Source organism: Babylonia areolata, chromosome 27, assembly GCF_041734735.1.
Source record: "Babylonia areolata isolate BAREFJ2019XMU chromosome 27, ASM4173473v1, whole genome shotgun sequence".
Classification (NCBI taxonomy): domain Eukaryota; kingdom Metazoa; phylum Mollusca; class Gastropoda; order Neogastropoda; family Buccinidae; genus Babylonia; species Babylonia areolata.
Window position 1 is genome coordinate 35845198 of NC_134902.1, and position 17089 is coordinate 35862286.

At 42.8% G+C, this 17089-nt stretch overlaps 1 protein-coding gene across 11 annotated transcripts in view; it reads right to left on the minus strand.

The window, feature by feature from the left end:
- Positions 1-17089, minus strand: part of LOC143301001 (uncharacterized) — a 54880-nt gene that overhangs the window by 26496 nt on the left and 11295 nt on the right. For 4 of the 11 annotated variants that reach the window (XM_076614985.1, XM_076614986.1, XM_076614987.1 and 1 more), the window contains exons 3-8: positions 16216-16413; positions 15523-15692; positions 12981-13086; positions 9451-9551; positions 7966-8127; positions 4973-5066 (exon numbers count right to left, since the gene is read on the minus strand). In XM_076614985.1, coding sequence (XP_076471100.1) covers positions 4973-5066; positions 7966-8127; positions 9451-9551; positions 12981-13086; positions 15523-15692; positions 16216-16363 — 781 coding nt within the window. In that variant the 5' untranslated portion in view covers positions 16364-16413. The remainder of the gene's footprint in view (positions 1-4972; positions 5067-7965; positions 8128-9450; positions 9552-12980; positions 13087-15522; positions 15693-16215; positions 16414-17089) is intronic. The other 7 variants (XM_076614981.1, XM_076614982.1, XM_076614983.1 and 4 more) reach the window with 2 other exon arrangements.

The window sequence follows — 17089 nt, forward strand, 5'->3', positions numbered from 1 at the left end:
ATAGATGAACTCAGTGAAGCCGTGGACTCTCTTGCCTCTGGCAAGACACCAGGGAAAGACGGTATTCCTGCCGAGGTACTCAAGTGCTGCAAAGAGACACTCATCACCGAGTTGCAAGAAATCCTCTGCCTCTGTTGGAGTGAAGGCGAAGTACCACAAGACATGAGGGATGCTAACGTCGTCACACTGTACAAAAACAAAGGTGACAGAAGCGATTGCAATAATTATCGCGGCATATCCCTCCTCAGCATCGTTGGGAAAGTCTTTGCACAAGTAGTACTGAAGAGGCTCCAAGTACTTGCAGAGCAAGTCTACCCTGAATCGCAGTGCGGTTTCCGTGCCAACAGATCCACTACAGACATGATCTTCTCCCTCAAACAACTTCAGGAGAAACGTAGGGAGCAAAGGCAGCCACTCTTCGTTGCCTTCATAGACCTCACAAAGGCTTTCGATCTGGTCAGTAAGGATGGCCTCTTCAAGATCCTTCCCAAGATCAGATGTCCACCCAAACTTCTCAGCATCATCAGATCCTTCCACAAAGACATGAAAGGCACCGTTGTCTTTGACGGCTCAACATCAGCTGCCTTCAATATACGGAGTGGAGTGAAACAGGGTTGCGTCCTGGCTCCCACCCTGTTTGGAATCTTCTTTGCTGTGATGCTGAAACACGCATTTGGTCCTGCAGCTGAAGGTATCTACCTCCGAACCAGGACAGATGGCAAGCTCTTCAACCTCTCCAGACTAAGAGCCAAGACTAAAGTCCAGCTGAGGTGCCTTCGTGACTTCCTCTTTGCAGACGACGCAGCAGTAACCGCCCACTCAGCCGAGGACCTACAGCAGCTCATGACTTGCTTCAGCGATGCCTGCCAAGACTTTTGGCTTACCATCAGCTTGAAGAAAACACAGGTCATGGGACAAGATGCTGACTCTCCCCCAGCCATCAGCATCAATGACCATGAACTGGATGTCGTCCACGACTTCGTCTATCTGGGCTCAACTATCTCAGACACCCTCTCACTTAATGCAGAGCTCAACAGGCGCATCGGCAAGGCAGCTACCACCATGACCAGGCTGACAAAGAAAGCATGGATCAACAGCAAACTGACTGAGCACACAAAGATCCAGATCTACAGAGCCTGCGTCGTGAGCACCCTCCTGTATGGCAGCGAGTCCTGGACTTTGTGTGCCCAACAAGAGCGAAAGCTCAATGCTTTTCACGTGCGTAGCCTCCGACGCATTCTGAACATCACCTGGCAGGACAAGGTCCCAAACAACACTGTCCTGGAAAGAGCTGGATGCACCAGCATGTACACGCTGCTGAAACAGAGATGTATGTGCTGGTTCAGCCATGTCGTGTGCATGGACAACGGACGGATCCCTAAAGACCTCCTCTATGGAGAACTTGTGCAGGGAAAATGTCCCACAGGCAGACCACAGCTACGATTCAAAGATGTGTACAAGAGGGACCTAAAAGCCTTGAACATCGACCAGAACAACTGGGAAGCAACAGCCCTCGAACGGTCAGCCTGGAGACAGACTGTGCAGAAAGGTCTTTCCAAGTTCGAAGAGACACTCGCTCAGAAGCACGAGGAAAAGAGAATGAGAAGAAAGGCTGCAGCCCAGGCAGACAGACCAGCGTAGACTCCATCTGTGCCCTCTGCCACAGGGACTGTCATTCCCGCATCAGACTGGCCAGCCACACCTGACACTGTACCAGAATAAACACCAAGAGCACAACTCCATAGTCTTCCGAGACTGAAGGATGCCTACCAATGTGTGTGTGTGTGTGTGTGTGTGTGTGTGTGTACAATGGCTCCTACTTAAAAAGAATCACATGTTGACTATCTTCTAAATTTCTCTCTGTCTCTCTCTCTCTCAGTGTGTGTGTGTGAGAGAGAGAGAGAAAGAGAGAGAGAGAGAGAGAGAGAGAGAGAGAGAGAGAGAGAGTGTGTGCTGACAATTCAATTGTCCCTGCTGATATCAAAATAAACCGTGAATGGCAATCACGTGCTGACGGAGGTCACCTTCTGTCTTTCCCTCCCTCTCTTTCTGTGTGAGAGAGAGAGAGAGAGAGAGAGAGAGAGAGAGTGTGTGTGCCTTTTGTTTTTCACAAAGGTCTAAACACGTTTCAAGAAGAGATCGCCTGTCAGGATCAGCATTTTGATGACCACTGAATTGACTTCAATCAACTGGCACTTTCTTCTTAAAGCCTCTTTAACTCTCTCCATACGAATGGCGAAAGAGACGACGTTAACAGCGTTTCACCCCAATTACCACCATCAAAATATTGCAAGCGGAAGGCTCTTATACTGAAGACGTGAATGTTGACAAAGAATACCACAATTCTGACGACGGAAGCTAAAGGTTGGATCATTGAGACACCCACTGGACATCCGAGGGGTCTGTGTAGAGGAGAAGAGAGGACTGGCCGTACTGAGTGAGTTAATACAGGGTCTATAAACAGTGAATACGGACTGAAGAGCTTTTTTGGTGTGTCGATCCAGATGCATATCCATGTACGCAATGTTCAAACAGTATGAAACCAGGTCTCCCAAACATACTGCTCACCGCGTTTTTAATCAAGTAAGAATCCAAACCAGATACACGGATCAACACGCAAGTCCAAAAAAAACAAAAACGAAGATATCACACATACATATTATATACCCGTTGATTTTCTCAACAGATTTACTCAACTCTCAGGATCGACTGGGGCTCTCAGATTTACTGATTTCCGTAGATTTACGGAAAAATCTCATCTTTCAATTTCAAACATCCATTAATTAAGTCATGTTCTGTATGTAAATCTTCACTGAAAGAATGAGTACAGTCACATTATGAATAAGTCTCCACTGGAAATGTTTGGTCAGTCACATTCTGTATCTTAACCCCGACTGAAAAAATCATGAAGTCGCATACAGAGTAAAGAGTTCAAAGTTATGAATAAAGCCACGTTATAAGCTTTTTAAGCACAGCAACAAAATGAAACTCAACAAAAATAACTGAGCAAAAGATCAAAAAGCTCAGCCCAAATATTATACACTCCTGATCAGACTGTTTCAGGGTGTGGATTAGTTTGCCCTCGGCAACCCATCATTAGTAACAACATGCACAACACACATTTAAAAAACTTTTTTTTTAATAAGTTAACATAATAATAATAATAATGGTATTTATATAGTGCTGAATCTTGTGCAGAGACAAATCAAAGCGCTTTCGCACCAGTCATTCACACGCATGCATAACTCTAAAACTGTAGAAACTAAAGACAAGGAAGGGCAGGCAAGGGAGGCTATTTTGGGAAGAGGTGGGTTTTAAGACCAAACTTGAAAGAGCTGAGTGTGGAGACTTGACGAAGCGAAAGAGGAAGTTCATTCCAATCACAGGGTCCAGAGACAGAGAAAGAACAGCGGCCAACAGTCGAGTGTTTGAATCTGGGTATGCGTAAACATTAAAGGTAAGATTTAAAATGGTAGTAAATATCAAATTAATGAGCTTTTAAACTGACATGAGGATGGAACACACATGCATGTCTGCAAGCACAAACAACACACATGCATATTACATGTGCACACATTCACAGGCAATCATCCATAAACAATAAACAAAATATGTATGCAACATAAATGTTCAGGAATTCATGCACACATGCATCACACAAATAAACCGTGAAAATGAAGATGGTAAAGACATATGCAATCACCAAATGGTTAAAACATAAGACAATCCAACTTTACTGGGATTGATCCTGTTATCGACTGACGCCTGGTGTATCAATAGTGGAAATCAGGGTTTTTTTCCTGTCTGCCACGTCATCATATGTGTAGACCTGTCAGTGCCTTGATCTCCTTCAAGTGTATGTATACACATGCAAAAGATAGCTACACACACTGAAGATCCTATAATAATAATAATAATGGTATTTATATAGCGCTAAATCTTATGCAGAGACAAATCAAAGCGCTTTCGCACCAGTCATTCACACACATGCATAACTCTAAAACTGTAGAAACTAAAGACAAGGAAGAGGCAGGCAAGGGAGGCTATTTTGGGAAGAGGTGGGTTTTAAGGCCAGACTTGAAAGAGCTGAGAGTGGAGACTTGACGAAGCAACAGAGGAAGTTCATTCCAATTGCAAGGTCCAGAGACAGAGAAAGAACGGCGGCTAACAATCAAGTGTTTGAATCTGGGTATGTGTAAACAGAGTGGATCCGAAGCCGATTGTAGTGAGCGAGATGGAGTGTAGAGGTGAAGGCAGCCGCAAAGACAGGAAGGGGCAGATTTGTGAATACATCTATAACATAGAATGCTGATCTTATACTTTATTCGGTGTGAGACAGGGAGCCAGTGGAGATGTTGCAAAAGAGGAGTGATGTGGTCAGATCTTTTCTTTCAGAGGACGAATCGGGCAGCACAGTTTTGTATGCACTGAAGGGACTGAATGGATGAAGCAGGCAAACCAGACAATAGAGAGTTACAGTAGTCAAGGCGAGAGAGAATGCGAGAAACAACAAGTCTAGATGATGCGTCAGTGGACAGATATTTCCGGACGGCACTGATGCGCCGCAGTTGACAGTAGCAAGACTGACATGTCTGACTGATAAATTTTTGCATGGACAGTGTATTGTCCAGGTCAGCTTTCACTAGATTATAGAAACATGAACATATCCAACATGAACACATCCCTGAAAACAAGGTATGGCTGCCTTAACAGTGTGGTTAAAAACTAATATATGCATATAAAAGCCCATTCACACATGCAAATGAACATGATCACAGGAAATAGAAAAAGATGGTTGAACGCATGTCTATGCATACATGTGCAACTCTGCAAATCTGCACATCTACATGTTTGCCCGCATGTATATGTGCCCATTTCCTTTCTGTAATGCATATGTGCAAAGATCCAGATTAGTGCAAAATGAAATTCAACTGTGTAGACTTTCTTAAAAGATTTAATTCTCAAAACTTACTGATGAAATCTGCTGGGTTGTAGTGGGTGTCCATGATGAATCCCACATCGGCAAAAAAGTCAATGACGTTTTTACACGGCCCAAAATAAGCCAGCTGGTTCAGGAGACGAACAAGGAAAATAAAAGTCAAACAACATGCAGACACACATATAGTCGAGGGAAAAAGATGGATTGGACAACAAACATGCACAAATGCTGAGATGACAACTACAAAATCCATTCATCAGTACTATATTAGAATTTATTTCTGCGTTCAAATCCAAGTGCCTGGTGGGTTAAGGGTGGAGACTTTTCTGATCTCCCAGGTCAACAGATGTAAAGACTTGCTAGTGCCTGCCCTTCCTGTGTGTACACACAGAAAAGAATCAAACACCCACGTTACAGATCCTGTAATCCATGCCGGCGTTCAGGGGGTTATGAAAACAAAAACATACCCAGCATGTACACCTCCGAAAACAGACTATGGCTGCCTACATGGTGGGGCAAGACGAGTCCAACATGTAAAACCCCAGCTGTAGATACAGCGTATCAACATGAGAGCTGCAGCCCATGAATGCAGAAGAAGTGTGATCACAGAGACTGCTGGCTGTAGGTTCCTACACAACACGGAAGGATATTTCCAAACCCCACCTGCCCACCCCTTTCCCCAGTGCTTTCTGCTTCTGTCCGAGGCAGTTGGCAATGTTTCGCAAATCTGACCTGAAATACTTTGTGTGCATGTGTAAGCTGATAGAATTTGAAAAATGTCGTTTGATTGTTTTTGTTACTTTCACTGAACTTGCTTTTGTGTATTTATGAACAGGCTGTGTTGTACATTAATTGGTGTTGAAAGCTGTGCTCCAGCTGCAGTCAGAGTCTGATTAAAACTTGTAAATTTCAACATGCGTGCGGGTGCATGCATTTTGCCCTTGTATCTGTATGAGTGTTCATGCATGAGATAACTTTCTGACAAACTTAAAGTATTGAATACAAGTTACAAGATTCAGCACACACACACACACACACACACACACACACACACACACACACACACAAAACAATTGTGCAAAGGGATTAAATTCTCACATATTACACACTCTGCACACAGAACACTGGAGTTACAACATAAATGAAAACAAGGTTAAAACGAAAATTATATATAATCATTCAACAAAGCCAAGCAAAACCTTCAAGACTCACTTGTGCTTCACGCTTTATCCAGTAAAGGAATCATGAGGAGAGAGAAAAAAAAATGTTATTTCAAAAATCGTTGAAAACTGCTCTGTATAAAATATGATAGATAAACTTGAGAGAAAAAAAAAGAAAAAAAAAAGGCATGCGAGCGGGATCGAACCACGCATGTTCAGTTCTGATGCAAGCAGACTAATCCCCAAGGCTGCGGCACATCTGACGTCAAATGACTAAATCTAAAACTTAAACAATGTTGATGTTTTCTTCTTTGTGTGATAAAATAGATGTGATTGTAGTGGACGTAATAACGCTGTTTAAAGAATGTTTTATGTGTGTGTTATTATATCTCGATTATTCTTTTATTTCAGCGGTAAGGTAAAGGAGATGTTGCCATCTCCTTCAAGCAAATCACAACACATAGTAGATCTCTAGATCTGCACAAACCAGTTGACAAGGCAATGGGCTGAAAGAAACGATGGATTCAATTTTTCTTTTATGTTCATTCCAGTTAATTCAGTGTCCACTTTAGAATACTTATAAGCAGTAAACATGTCCATGGTGTAGTTAGTATCACTGTGTGTGTTCTGTCCATCATTTGTGTTTCTTTCCTTTTAATTGTGAACAAGAAACACGAGGTCATGTTGTCTTCGAAAACAACCTACCTTCTAGTCGGCCAAACTCAGTGGAAAGCGGTTTTTAGAATTTTTGATGATTGGGAACTATGGCTTAATTCGGGAGACTTTCAACCTGTTATTGGTATGACTGTGAAGATTTTTTTTCATACTATGTTAAAGCCAATTTTGATATTGGCAGACAAAGTATTTCCAGAGAAAATGCCAATGTTTAAGTTTACCATGGACACACAGACACAGAGACACACACATATACAACTGAACACCAGGTTAAAACATAGACTCACTTTGTGTACACAAGTGAGTCAAAAACAACAAGGTTAAAACGAAAATTATATATAAACATTCAACAATCCAAAATAACACTTCAGGGAACAAACAATGGTAATGATGTAAGACAATCAATCTAAAGGCAGATTCATTTTTGTTTCTTGTCATGGTCCTGTTTAACAAAGTAGTTCAGTTCATGCCTAATTCATGGTCTAATATTCACTCCAGTCTCAAAACACATACATGCTGGAAAACAAACCTGCCCTTTGCTTATCTCATGAAAAGACTTGAAACGCCTGATCAAAACGTTGTCCTATACATCACCTGATTCAGATAAGCAATCTCAAAACAATGCTTGTCTGCATCAAACTATTCCCAACACCACAAAACCTAAAGCAATTTAATACAGAATGATGCAGCTTTTTGTCAGCCCATGATAGGCTCCTACCCAGAGCAGAGTATACTATGAACTCAAATGGGAAGAATGGTACCACACGAGGGTCAACCACTTTACATATGTCATGAGGAGCATTGCTCAAATTTCCTGAGCAACACTGCATGTGTCTGTTCATCTCAAGTCTGATGGAAACTGCAATATTCCATGAAAAGACCTATAGAGCACAACCTTGTCACGATGCAAAACTCTCCTTATCCAACATTTTTCTCAAGCTCATTAATTGACGAAAGAACAAAATGTATAACAACACTGAAGCAACATGACCGTCCTTTTTGTCTGAGCTGAATTTCAAGTTCTTACAACAGCAGGAGAGGAAACAGTGTGAGGGAGGCACAATGACAGGAAGAGTAAATATGACTTAACACTGAACACTTGTAGCCTTGGTGTGGGAACACATTTTTCATACGCAGGTGACAGAAAAATGAAAAAAAAAAAAAAAAAAGCAAACAAATTTGTCCACTCACCTGTCCTTCACACAAGAGGAGGAGGTTGTTGAAGGTGAAAAACATCTGACTGGATGGCTGGTGAATCGCTATGACAACCGTCTTGGTCTGGGATTCTGCGATGGTGCGAAGCGTTCGGATCAGGCTTGCTGCCGTGCTGTAATCCAGACCTGAGGTCGGTTCCTGGTGAGGACAAGAGGACATCATCACTACACACGATTCAAAATGACATGCATGCATACATGTGTCTGAGTGTGTATGTGCAACGGACAAAGCATGCAGTCTCCTCCACCCCCCAAGCCCCCTCCAAAGAATTCTAGATATTTAGTTTTCTATATTTTGATGATCATGAAAACAGATGATGTGAGTGATGACGCTTCAGTTTCTCAAGAGGTGTCACTGTCTTTGGACAATTCCATATACGCTTCGCCACATCTTGTCAGGCCGTGAGTGCATGCATATATTTGTGTACCTAACAGAGTGCATTTCTTTTATTAAAGAATTTTACCAGAGGACAACACTTTTCTTGCCATGGGTTTTTTTGCAGTGCACCAAATGCGTGCTGCACATGGGCCCTCAGTTTATTGTCTCATCCAAATGGCTACACCCTCAGTTTGATTTTCCAGTCAAACTTCGGAGAAAGGGTGAGAGCAGGATTGGAACCTAGACCCTCACACACACTGTACTGGCAGATAAGCTTCTTAACTCTCTCCGGACAAAGGAATGCTCACGCATTCCTACACAAAACGTATTCGGATTCGGACGAAGGAATGGAATAGCATCCTCTGAAAGTAAAATTCCATCATGCGCTGTACACGTGATTTTGTGATTAGCCAAGCAGAGTGTGCTATTCTGGGTCACTCCACAATCAAACAGTATGACTGGTCATGCTGGGATGTGTGGCCCGTCTCGCACACACGCTGATAAAGTCACTGACCGGTCGTCTGCTCGTGTGCCAGCCTGTTAGCAAAGCGGGCTCTTCTCAGAATGTTGTGAAGCGAACAAGGCAGTGACGGCAACGTTTTAGGGTTGCCGAAGTACTTGAAATGCTACAAACTGAAGGGTCGGACATTGAAGAGGTGGATGATGATGAAGAAGAAAGCGAATTTAATGCAGAAAGCGACCATGGGTATGGTGATTCGGGGTGAAAAATTGGCAGTATTTTCTACATATGGCAAAACTGTAAAAATAAGATGAAATATTTTATTTTTTTATATGTAATAGCTCAACACGTAATAAACCAGTTCTGAAAGTTTCATTTTCTTACACAGTATTTTGTATTTTTTGTAATTTTTTTCCAAATCCCTTACAAATGGGCCGTCTGTGGGGAAAAGCAAGGGAGAAAAGTTGTCGTCCCGAGTGAGTTAACCAGTCTGCCACCTTGCTCATCACGCACTAAAAAGATGATGGGAGTGATGATGATGGACAATGGGGCCCCGTACACAACAGAGACCACCTGACAAGGCTGTACTCTCAGGATACAAAGCACGAAGCCATTTCACTCACATCCATGAAAACGATGGCCGGGTCGGTGATCAGCTCACAAGCTATGCTGGCGCGTTTCTTTTCCCCCCCTGACAGGCCTCGTTCCCATGCATCTCCCATGACTGTCAACACAGGAAGAGAACAGTACTCCACCTGTATCGCCACTGCCTACCACAATATATTAACCTTTACACATCGGCATGACCTCTACTATCATTATCACAAAATAACTCATTTACATCAGTTCAACCATAGCTTACAACAATATATCAAAACCTTTATGCGTCAATATGACATAACATAACTATTACCTTTTGATTTAATCATGATTTGAGACAGTACAACCTTCAGATGTATTTTAGACCACTGAAGAATGTCCAATACACACTAAAACACATTATGTATTGCTGAAAATCTATTCCATGTTCATCATGATATATATCCCAGTCTGTTTCCATCTTCCAAATTTTGAAACAGAAAAGAAAATCTCCATATAAAAAAACAACAACAACAGTTGTTCTGAATACCTGAGGCTACAATTCCATTGGTTTCAATGTTGAAATGATTGCAAATTTAATGTACCTTTAAAATCTGGAAGAAGCCGGGCTTGTTAGCCAGTCTTGAATGCCCTGCTTGCTTACTTGTGAACCAGTCTGCTTGTTGAACAGCGTTATTTGTCTGCTTGTTAAACTGGTCATACTTGTTCAATGGTCTTGAAAGTCTTCCTTGTCTATTTGTTAACCAGTCGTACTTGTCTGCTTGTTAATCAGTCCTGAAAGCCTAGCTTGTTTTTTTTTTTTTTTGTTAAACTGGTTTTACCTGTGTATTTGTTTATGGTCCTGCTTGTATTGAAGGAAGGAATTTTTGTTTAATGTCCCGTCACACATATCGGTGATTGAAGAGCTGCTTGTATTGAGTGGTCTTGCTTATCAGTTGATCTCACTTGTCCTGCTTGCCTTACTTGTTAACATAACTGGTCCCTTGTGTCCTAACTGGTCTTCCTTGTCTTGTTGTTAACATGTCTCTCCTAACTTGACCTGTCTAATTTGCCTATTTGTTAACAGGTGTAGTGTGTCCTAACTGGTCTTCCTTGTCTTGTTGTTAACATGTCTCTCCTAACTTGACCTGTCTAATTTGCCTATTTGTTAACAGGTGTAGTGTGTCCTAACTGGTCTTCCTTGTCTTGTTAACATGTCTCTCCTAACTTGACCTGTCTAATTTGCCTGTTTGTTAACAGGTGTAGTGTGTCCTAAATGGTCTTACTTGTCTTGTTAACATCTCTCCTAACTTGACCTGTCTAATTTGCCTATTTGTTAACAGGTGTAGTGTGTCCTAACTGGTCTTCCTTGTCTTGTTAACATGTCTCTCCTAACTTGACCTGTCTAATTTGCCTATTTGTTAACAGGTGTAGTGTGTCCTTACTGGTCTTCCTTGTCTTCTTGTTAACATCTCTCCTAACTCGACCTGTCTAATTTGCCTATTTCTTAACAGGTGTAGTGTGTCCTAACTGGTCTTACTTGTCTTGTTAACATCTCTCCTAACTTGACCTGTCTAATTTGCCTATTTGTTAACAGGTGTAGTGTGTCCTACCTGGTCTTCCTTGTCTTCTTGTTAACATGTCTCTCCTAACTTGACCTGTCTAATTTGCCTATTTGTTAACAGGTGTAGTGTGTCCTAACTGGTCTTCCTTTTGTCTTGTTAACATGTCTCTCCAAACTTGACCTGTCTAATTTGCCTATTTGTTAACAGGTGTAGTGTGTCCTAACTGGTCTTCCTTGTCTTCTTGTTAACATGTCTCTCCTAACTTGACCTGTCTAATTTGCCTATTTGTTAACAGGTGTAGTGTGTCCTAAATGGTCTTACTTGTCTTGTTAACATCTCTCCTAACTTGACCTGTCTAATTTGCCTATTTGTTAACAGGTGTAGTGTGTCCTAACTGGTCTTCCTTGTCTTCTTGTTAACATCTCTCCTAACTCGACCTGTCTAATTTGCCTATTTGTTAACAGGTGTAGTGTGTCCTAACTGGTCTTCCTTGTCTTGTTGTTAACATGTCTCTCCTAACTTGACCTGTCTAATTTGCCTATTTGTTAACAGGTGTAGTGTGTCCTAACTGGTCTTCCTTGTCTTCTTGTTAACATGTCTCTCCTAACTTGACCTGTCTAATTTGCCTATTTGTTAACAGGTGTAGTGTGTCCTAACTGGTCTTCCTTGTCTTGTTGTTAACATGTCTCTCCTAACTTGACCTGTCTAATTTGCCTGTTTGTTAACAGGTGTAGTGTGTCCTAACTGGTCTTCCTTGTCTTCTTGTTAACATCTCTCCTAACTTGACCTGTCTAATTTGCCTATTTGTTAACAGGTGTAGTGTGTCCTAACTGGTCTTACTTGTCTTGTTAACATCTCTCCTAACTTGACCTGTCTAATTTGCCTATTTGTTAACAGGTGTAGTGTGTCCTAACTGGTCTTCCTTGTCTTCTTGTTAATGTATCTCTCCAGTCTTGACCTGTCTAACTTGACAGGCGCAATAGCCGAATGGTTAAAGCACTGGACTTTCAATCTGAGTGTCCCGGGTTCGAATCTCGGTGGGTAAAGGGTGGAGATTTTTCCAATCTCCCAGGTCAGCATATGTGCAGACCTGCTAGTGCCTGAACCCCCTTCGTGTGTACATGCAAGCAAAAGATCAAATATGCACGTTAAAGATCCTGTAATCCATGTCAGTGTTCGGTGGGTTATGGAAACAAGTACATACCCAGCATGCACACCCCCGAAAGCGGAGTATGGCTGCCTACATGGTGGGGTAAAAACGGTCATACACGTAAAAGCCCACTCGCGTATATATACGAGTGAACGTGGGAGTTGCAGCCCACGAACAAAGAAGAAGAAGAAGAAGAAGAAGACCTGTCTAACTTGCTAACTTCTTCACTGGTGTTGCATTTCTTGACTGGTCTTACTTGTCTACTTGTTAACGTGTTTCACCTGTCTCAACCAGTCCAACCTGCCTGTCTGTAAACTGGTGATAAGTGTCTTGACCAGTCTCACTTATCTACTTGTTAATGGTGTTGCGTGTCTCAACCAGTCCAACCTGCCTGTCTGTAAACTGGTGATAAGTGTCTTGACCAGTCTCACTTATCTACTTGTTAATGGTGTTGCGTGCCTAAACCAGTCTTGCCAGTCTGCTTGGTTTTTTTTTGGTTTTTTTTGTTTTTGTTTTTTTCCTCATGTTTTTAATCTGTCTTCTTCCCAATGGCATGTTCAAACACTTACAAGACCATGCAACATATATTACACATACATGATGGCTTCACACAAAATCATACTCCCTGAAAGAGAAGCATGGTATACATACACACACACACCCTCTCACTCTCTCTCTGTGTCTCCTTTACTCACTCAATCCCATCCCTCTTCACAAGCTCTACACCTAAGTACAATGATATGTATGTGCACACTGAATACTACCCTCAGGAACCTGTCTGCTTGCTTGTTAACTTTCGCGCTCATCTTGACCAGCATTGTCTGTCTGTTAACTGGCCTCACTTAGCAGGGGGTCTTACTTGTGTCCAGGCATTTCCGGATGTCCAGCTCATCAATGACCTTGTTCATCTTGTCCATCTTCTCTTTCCGGGACAGCGTGTCTGGCAGTCGCAGCATCGCCACAAACTTGACAACAGAAAGATAACACACACTTTCATTTTCTCAAACAGACGTCACTGCCTTTGGGACAAATCCATATTTGTTACAAACATCTGCTGGGCCTGACCCTGACCAGCAGCACAACCCAGCACACTTAGTCAGACCTTGAGTACATGCACACTTACTTGTGTACCTATGAGAGTGCACTTATTCTACAGAATTTTGCCAGAGGACAACACTTCTCAGTGCGCCAAGTATGTGCTGCACACGGGACCTCATTTTATCATCCCATCCAACATCTGACAAAACGCTCAGTTTGATTTTCCAGTCAAACTTGGGAGAAAGGGCGAGAATGTTACTTTCCACTGTTGTTTGCAAACAAAAACCAAGTCAATGCAAAAGGTATTGTATACTCTCTCTCTCTCTGTTTTTTTTTTCTTTTTTCCTTCTTTACCCTGTGGAACAGTGATCACGAGCCCTGTTCCTTGCTCTGGACACAGCACTGCATGCCCATGGACAATGAGGCTGATGATATGGATACTAATACAGCGCCTATCCTTGGTCAAACACCAAGCTCTAAGCGCTTTTACAAACACGGAGTCATTTGCACAACAGGCTGCCTACCTGGGTAGAGCTGACTGACAGCTGCCATTGGGCGCTCATCATTCGTTTCCTGTGTCGTTCAATCACGTTTCAGTCATACACACATTTACTCACACTGACATTTTATGTGTATGACCATTTTGTTTATTTATCCCACCATGTAGGCAGCCATAGTACGTTTTCAAGGGTGTGCATGCTGGGTATGGTCTTTCCATAACCCACCGAATACTGACATGGATCACAGGATCTTTAACGTGCGTATTTGATCTTCTACACAAGAAGGGGGTTCTGGCACTAGCAGGTCTCCACATGTGTTGTCCAGGGAGATTGGAAAAATATTTCACCCTTAACCCACCAGGTGCCGTTACAGAGATTCGAACCCGAGACCCTCAGATTGAAAGTTCAATGCGTTAATCACTCGATTACTGCGCCCAAATAGAGTTGACCAGCACAAAGGAAAGTATGTAAGTGGTAAAACTCTGTTATCCATGACCTCCCTCCACCCTCAAATCCCCTGGAATGGGGTGGTTGTGAGTTTGAACTGTGTTTCATCCCTCCCCCCCCACCCCCCCCCCCCCTCTCCCTCTCTCTTCCTCTCTCTCTGATCTCTTTTCTTGTGCATGCCATGGCACAGTTATGAAACTGCCAGTCTCCTGTTACAGGCAACATTTTTGTGTCAATTTCATAGAATCATCAAATTCCACCAAACTGGTCAGCAGCTTCCAAAACCCATTGTGGGGCATTCAGACCATGAAGTGTTTCCCTGGAAAAGCAGCCACTTCCACAAAACTGATGGCCAGGTGCCTGAAAAGGGCACATTATTCTGCTGAACCTGAAAAACTTAGCATCACTACCTAAATGGTGGGGTGAAAAAAGCCATACACATAAACTTCAACAGTCATACACATAATTTCCAACAGTCACACATCTAAACTCCAACAATCATGTATGTAAACTCCAACAGTCATACAAGTTAACTCAAACAGACATAAATGTGAATGCCAACAGTCATTCATCTAAACAACATTCATACACGTAAATTCCAGCAGACATACACATAAACTCCAACACACATGCACATAAACACACTTTGTTGGATGTGTGTGTGTGTGTATGTGTGTGTGTGTGTGTGTGTGTGTGTGTGTGCCGTGGAAGCTGCGATACGTAGCCTAGAAATGAGTGTGTGGAGGAGGGGGGTAGAGGAGGTGCAGGGTAATGTGTGTGTGTGGTTGGGGTGTGTGTGTGTGTGTGTGTGTGTGTGTGTGTGTGTGTGTGTGTTGGGGTTCATGTACGTTTATGTGTATTTGACTGTGCTTTCATATCTGTGAAACTGCATGTTTGGTGCATATCTGTTATGCATATTTATGTGGGTGTATGTGTGAATGTGTGTCTCCATGTTTTACATTTATTTGCTTATTTATCATCATTGTTGTCTTTTTTATTTTTTTTATTTTATTTTTATTATTATTATTACTAATACTTTTTTATATTATAATTATTATTTATTTATTTATGTACGCTTATAGTTGACTTCATCAAGTTTTTGCGCCTTATACATATTATCAGTAGTGGTAGTAGTTGTTTTTTTTTATAATGTATTTATCTATTATTTATTCACCCCTTATTTATTTTTTATTTTTTTATTTTATTTTTTTTACTCAAGGCCTGACTAAGCGCGTTGGGTTACGCTGCTGGTCAGGCATCTGCTTGGCAGATGTGGTGTAGCGTATATGGATTTGTCCGAACGCAGTGACGCCTCCTTGAGCTGCTGAAACTGAAACCGAAACTGAAACTGTTAGATACAAGTGAACATGGAAGCTGCAGCCCCAAACAGACGACGACGACAGAAGGCCGACTCACCGACAACGTCTCCCGAAGCGTCAGGTTGGGAAAGAAGACATCCTCTTGCAGGACGTACGACAACTTCCTTTTCGTGGCCTTAGTCAGAAGGTCTCCATTGTACGTCACAGTGCCAGCTTCCAGTGATTCCCTGCCTGCCAAGGCGTTCAGCAGTGTCGTTTTCCCCGCTCCTGAGATCCAACACAGTGATCATCAACACCTGACAAGTTTTGTTTGTTTGTTTGTTTGTTTGTGCACAGCGACCTTACTGAACTCACAGACACGTGCATGCACACACATACATCAACACATAAACACGTGTACATGCATACATATTCATGCATGCACACACATGCATGCATGCACACATGCACATTCACAACACACACACATACACACATAAACACAAACATTCAAAAACACACACACGCACAACTCCCCTACACATACAAAAACACAAGAAAAAAACAACACACAAACACACACACAAATACATATGTACCCCCACACACAAGCACACCCCTCTCACTCACACAAGCACACACACACTCACACATTCACACACACACCCAACCTACCCTCCCCCCCCCCCCCCCCCCAACACACACACAACTCATCCCACCACACGAACACCCACTCACCCAAAGAAAAAACCAAACAAAAAAAAACCAAACAAAAAAAAACACACCCACTCAGCCACACAAACCCTCTTACCACTTGGCCCCATCACCGCCAGCACCTCGCCAGGGGAGGCCACCCCCCAAATGTCCTGCAGAATCTTCCTCTCTTTGCGGGCCACCGTGATCCCTTCAAAGGTGATCTCCGTGCCCGAGGAGCCCTGGTCCCGGAACTGCAACTCCATGTCTGCTGTGCTGTCACACAACACACGCTTTCCGTGCTGACAGTGGTGCTCTGTACACACACCACACACGTGCGTACACACACACACGCATACATGCACACACATTCACACACACACACACACGTGTGTGTGTGTGTGTGTGTGTGTGTGTGTGTGTGTGTGTGTGTGTGGTGTCTGTGTCTGTCTGTGTCTGTGTGTGTAATGAACGCAATCACCTGTGTGTGTGTGTGTGTAGCTATCACATTTACATGTGTGTGTGTGTGTGTGTGTCTATCGAACATATTCCCATGTGTATGTGTGAGTGTGTGTGTGAGTGTGAGTGTGAGTGTGTGTGTGTGTGAGTGTGAGTGTGTGTGCATGTGCGCATGCATGTGTGTAAGCTTGCATATGTGTGTGAGGGAGAGAGAGAGAGCAAGAGCAAGAGATAGACAGACAGACAGACAGACAGACAGACCAATAGACAGAGAGAAAAACAGACAGAGAAATGGTGAAACCAAGATACCGACAGAGATGGGGACTGAGAAGAAGATGGTGTTGGTAACACAGGCCTATCCATTGTCAAAACTGAAAGAAAGTGTGGTTCGATTTCAAGAGAGAGGGGAGCAGATATAGGATCGCTCTAAGACTGGACTTTGGATGGAGCAGGAAGGGAGATAAGAAAGGGTTTGGGGGTGTGGGGGTGAAGGGAAGGGGGGACAGAGTGTGGGTGGTGGGGGTGACACTGCT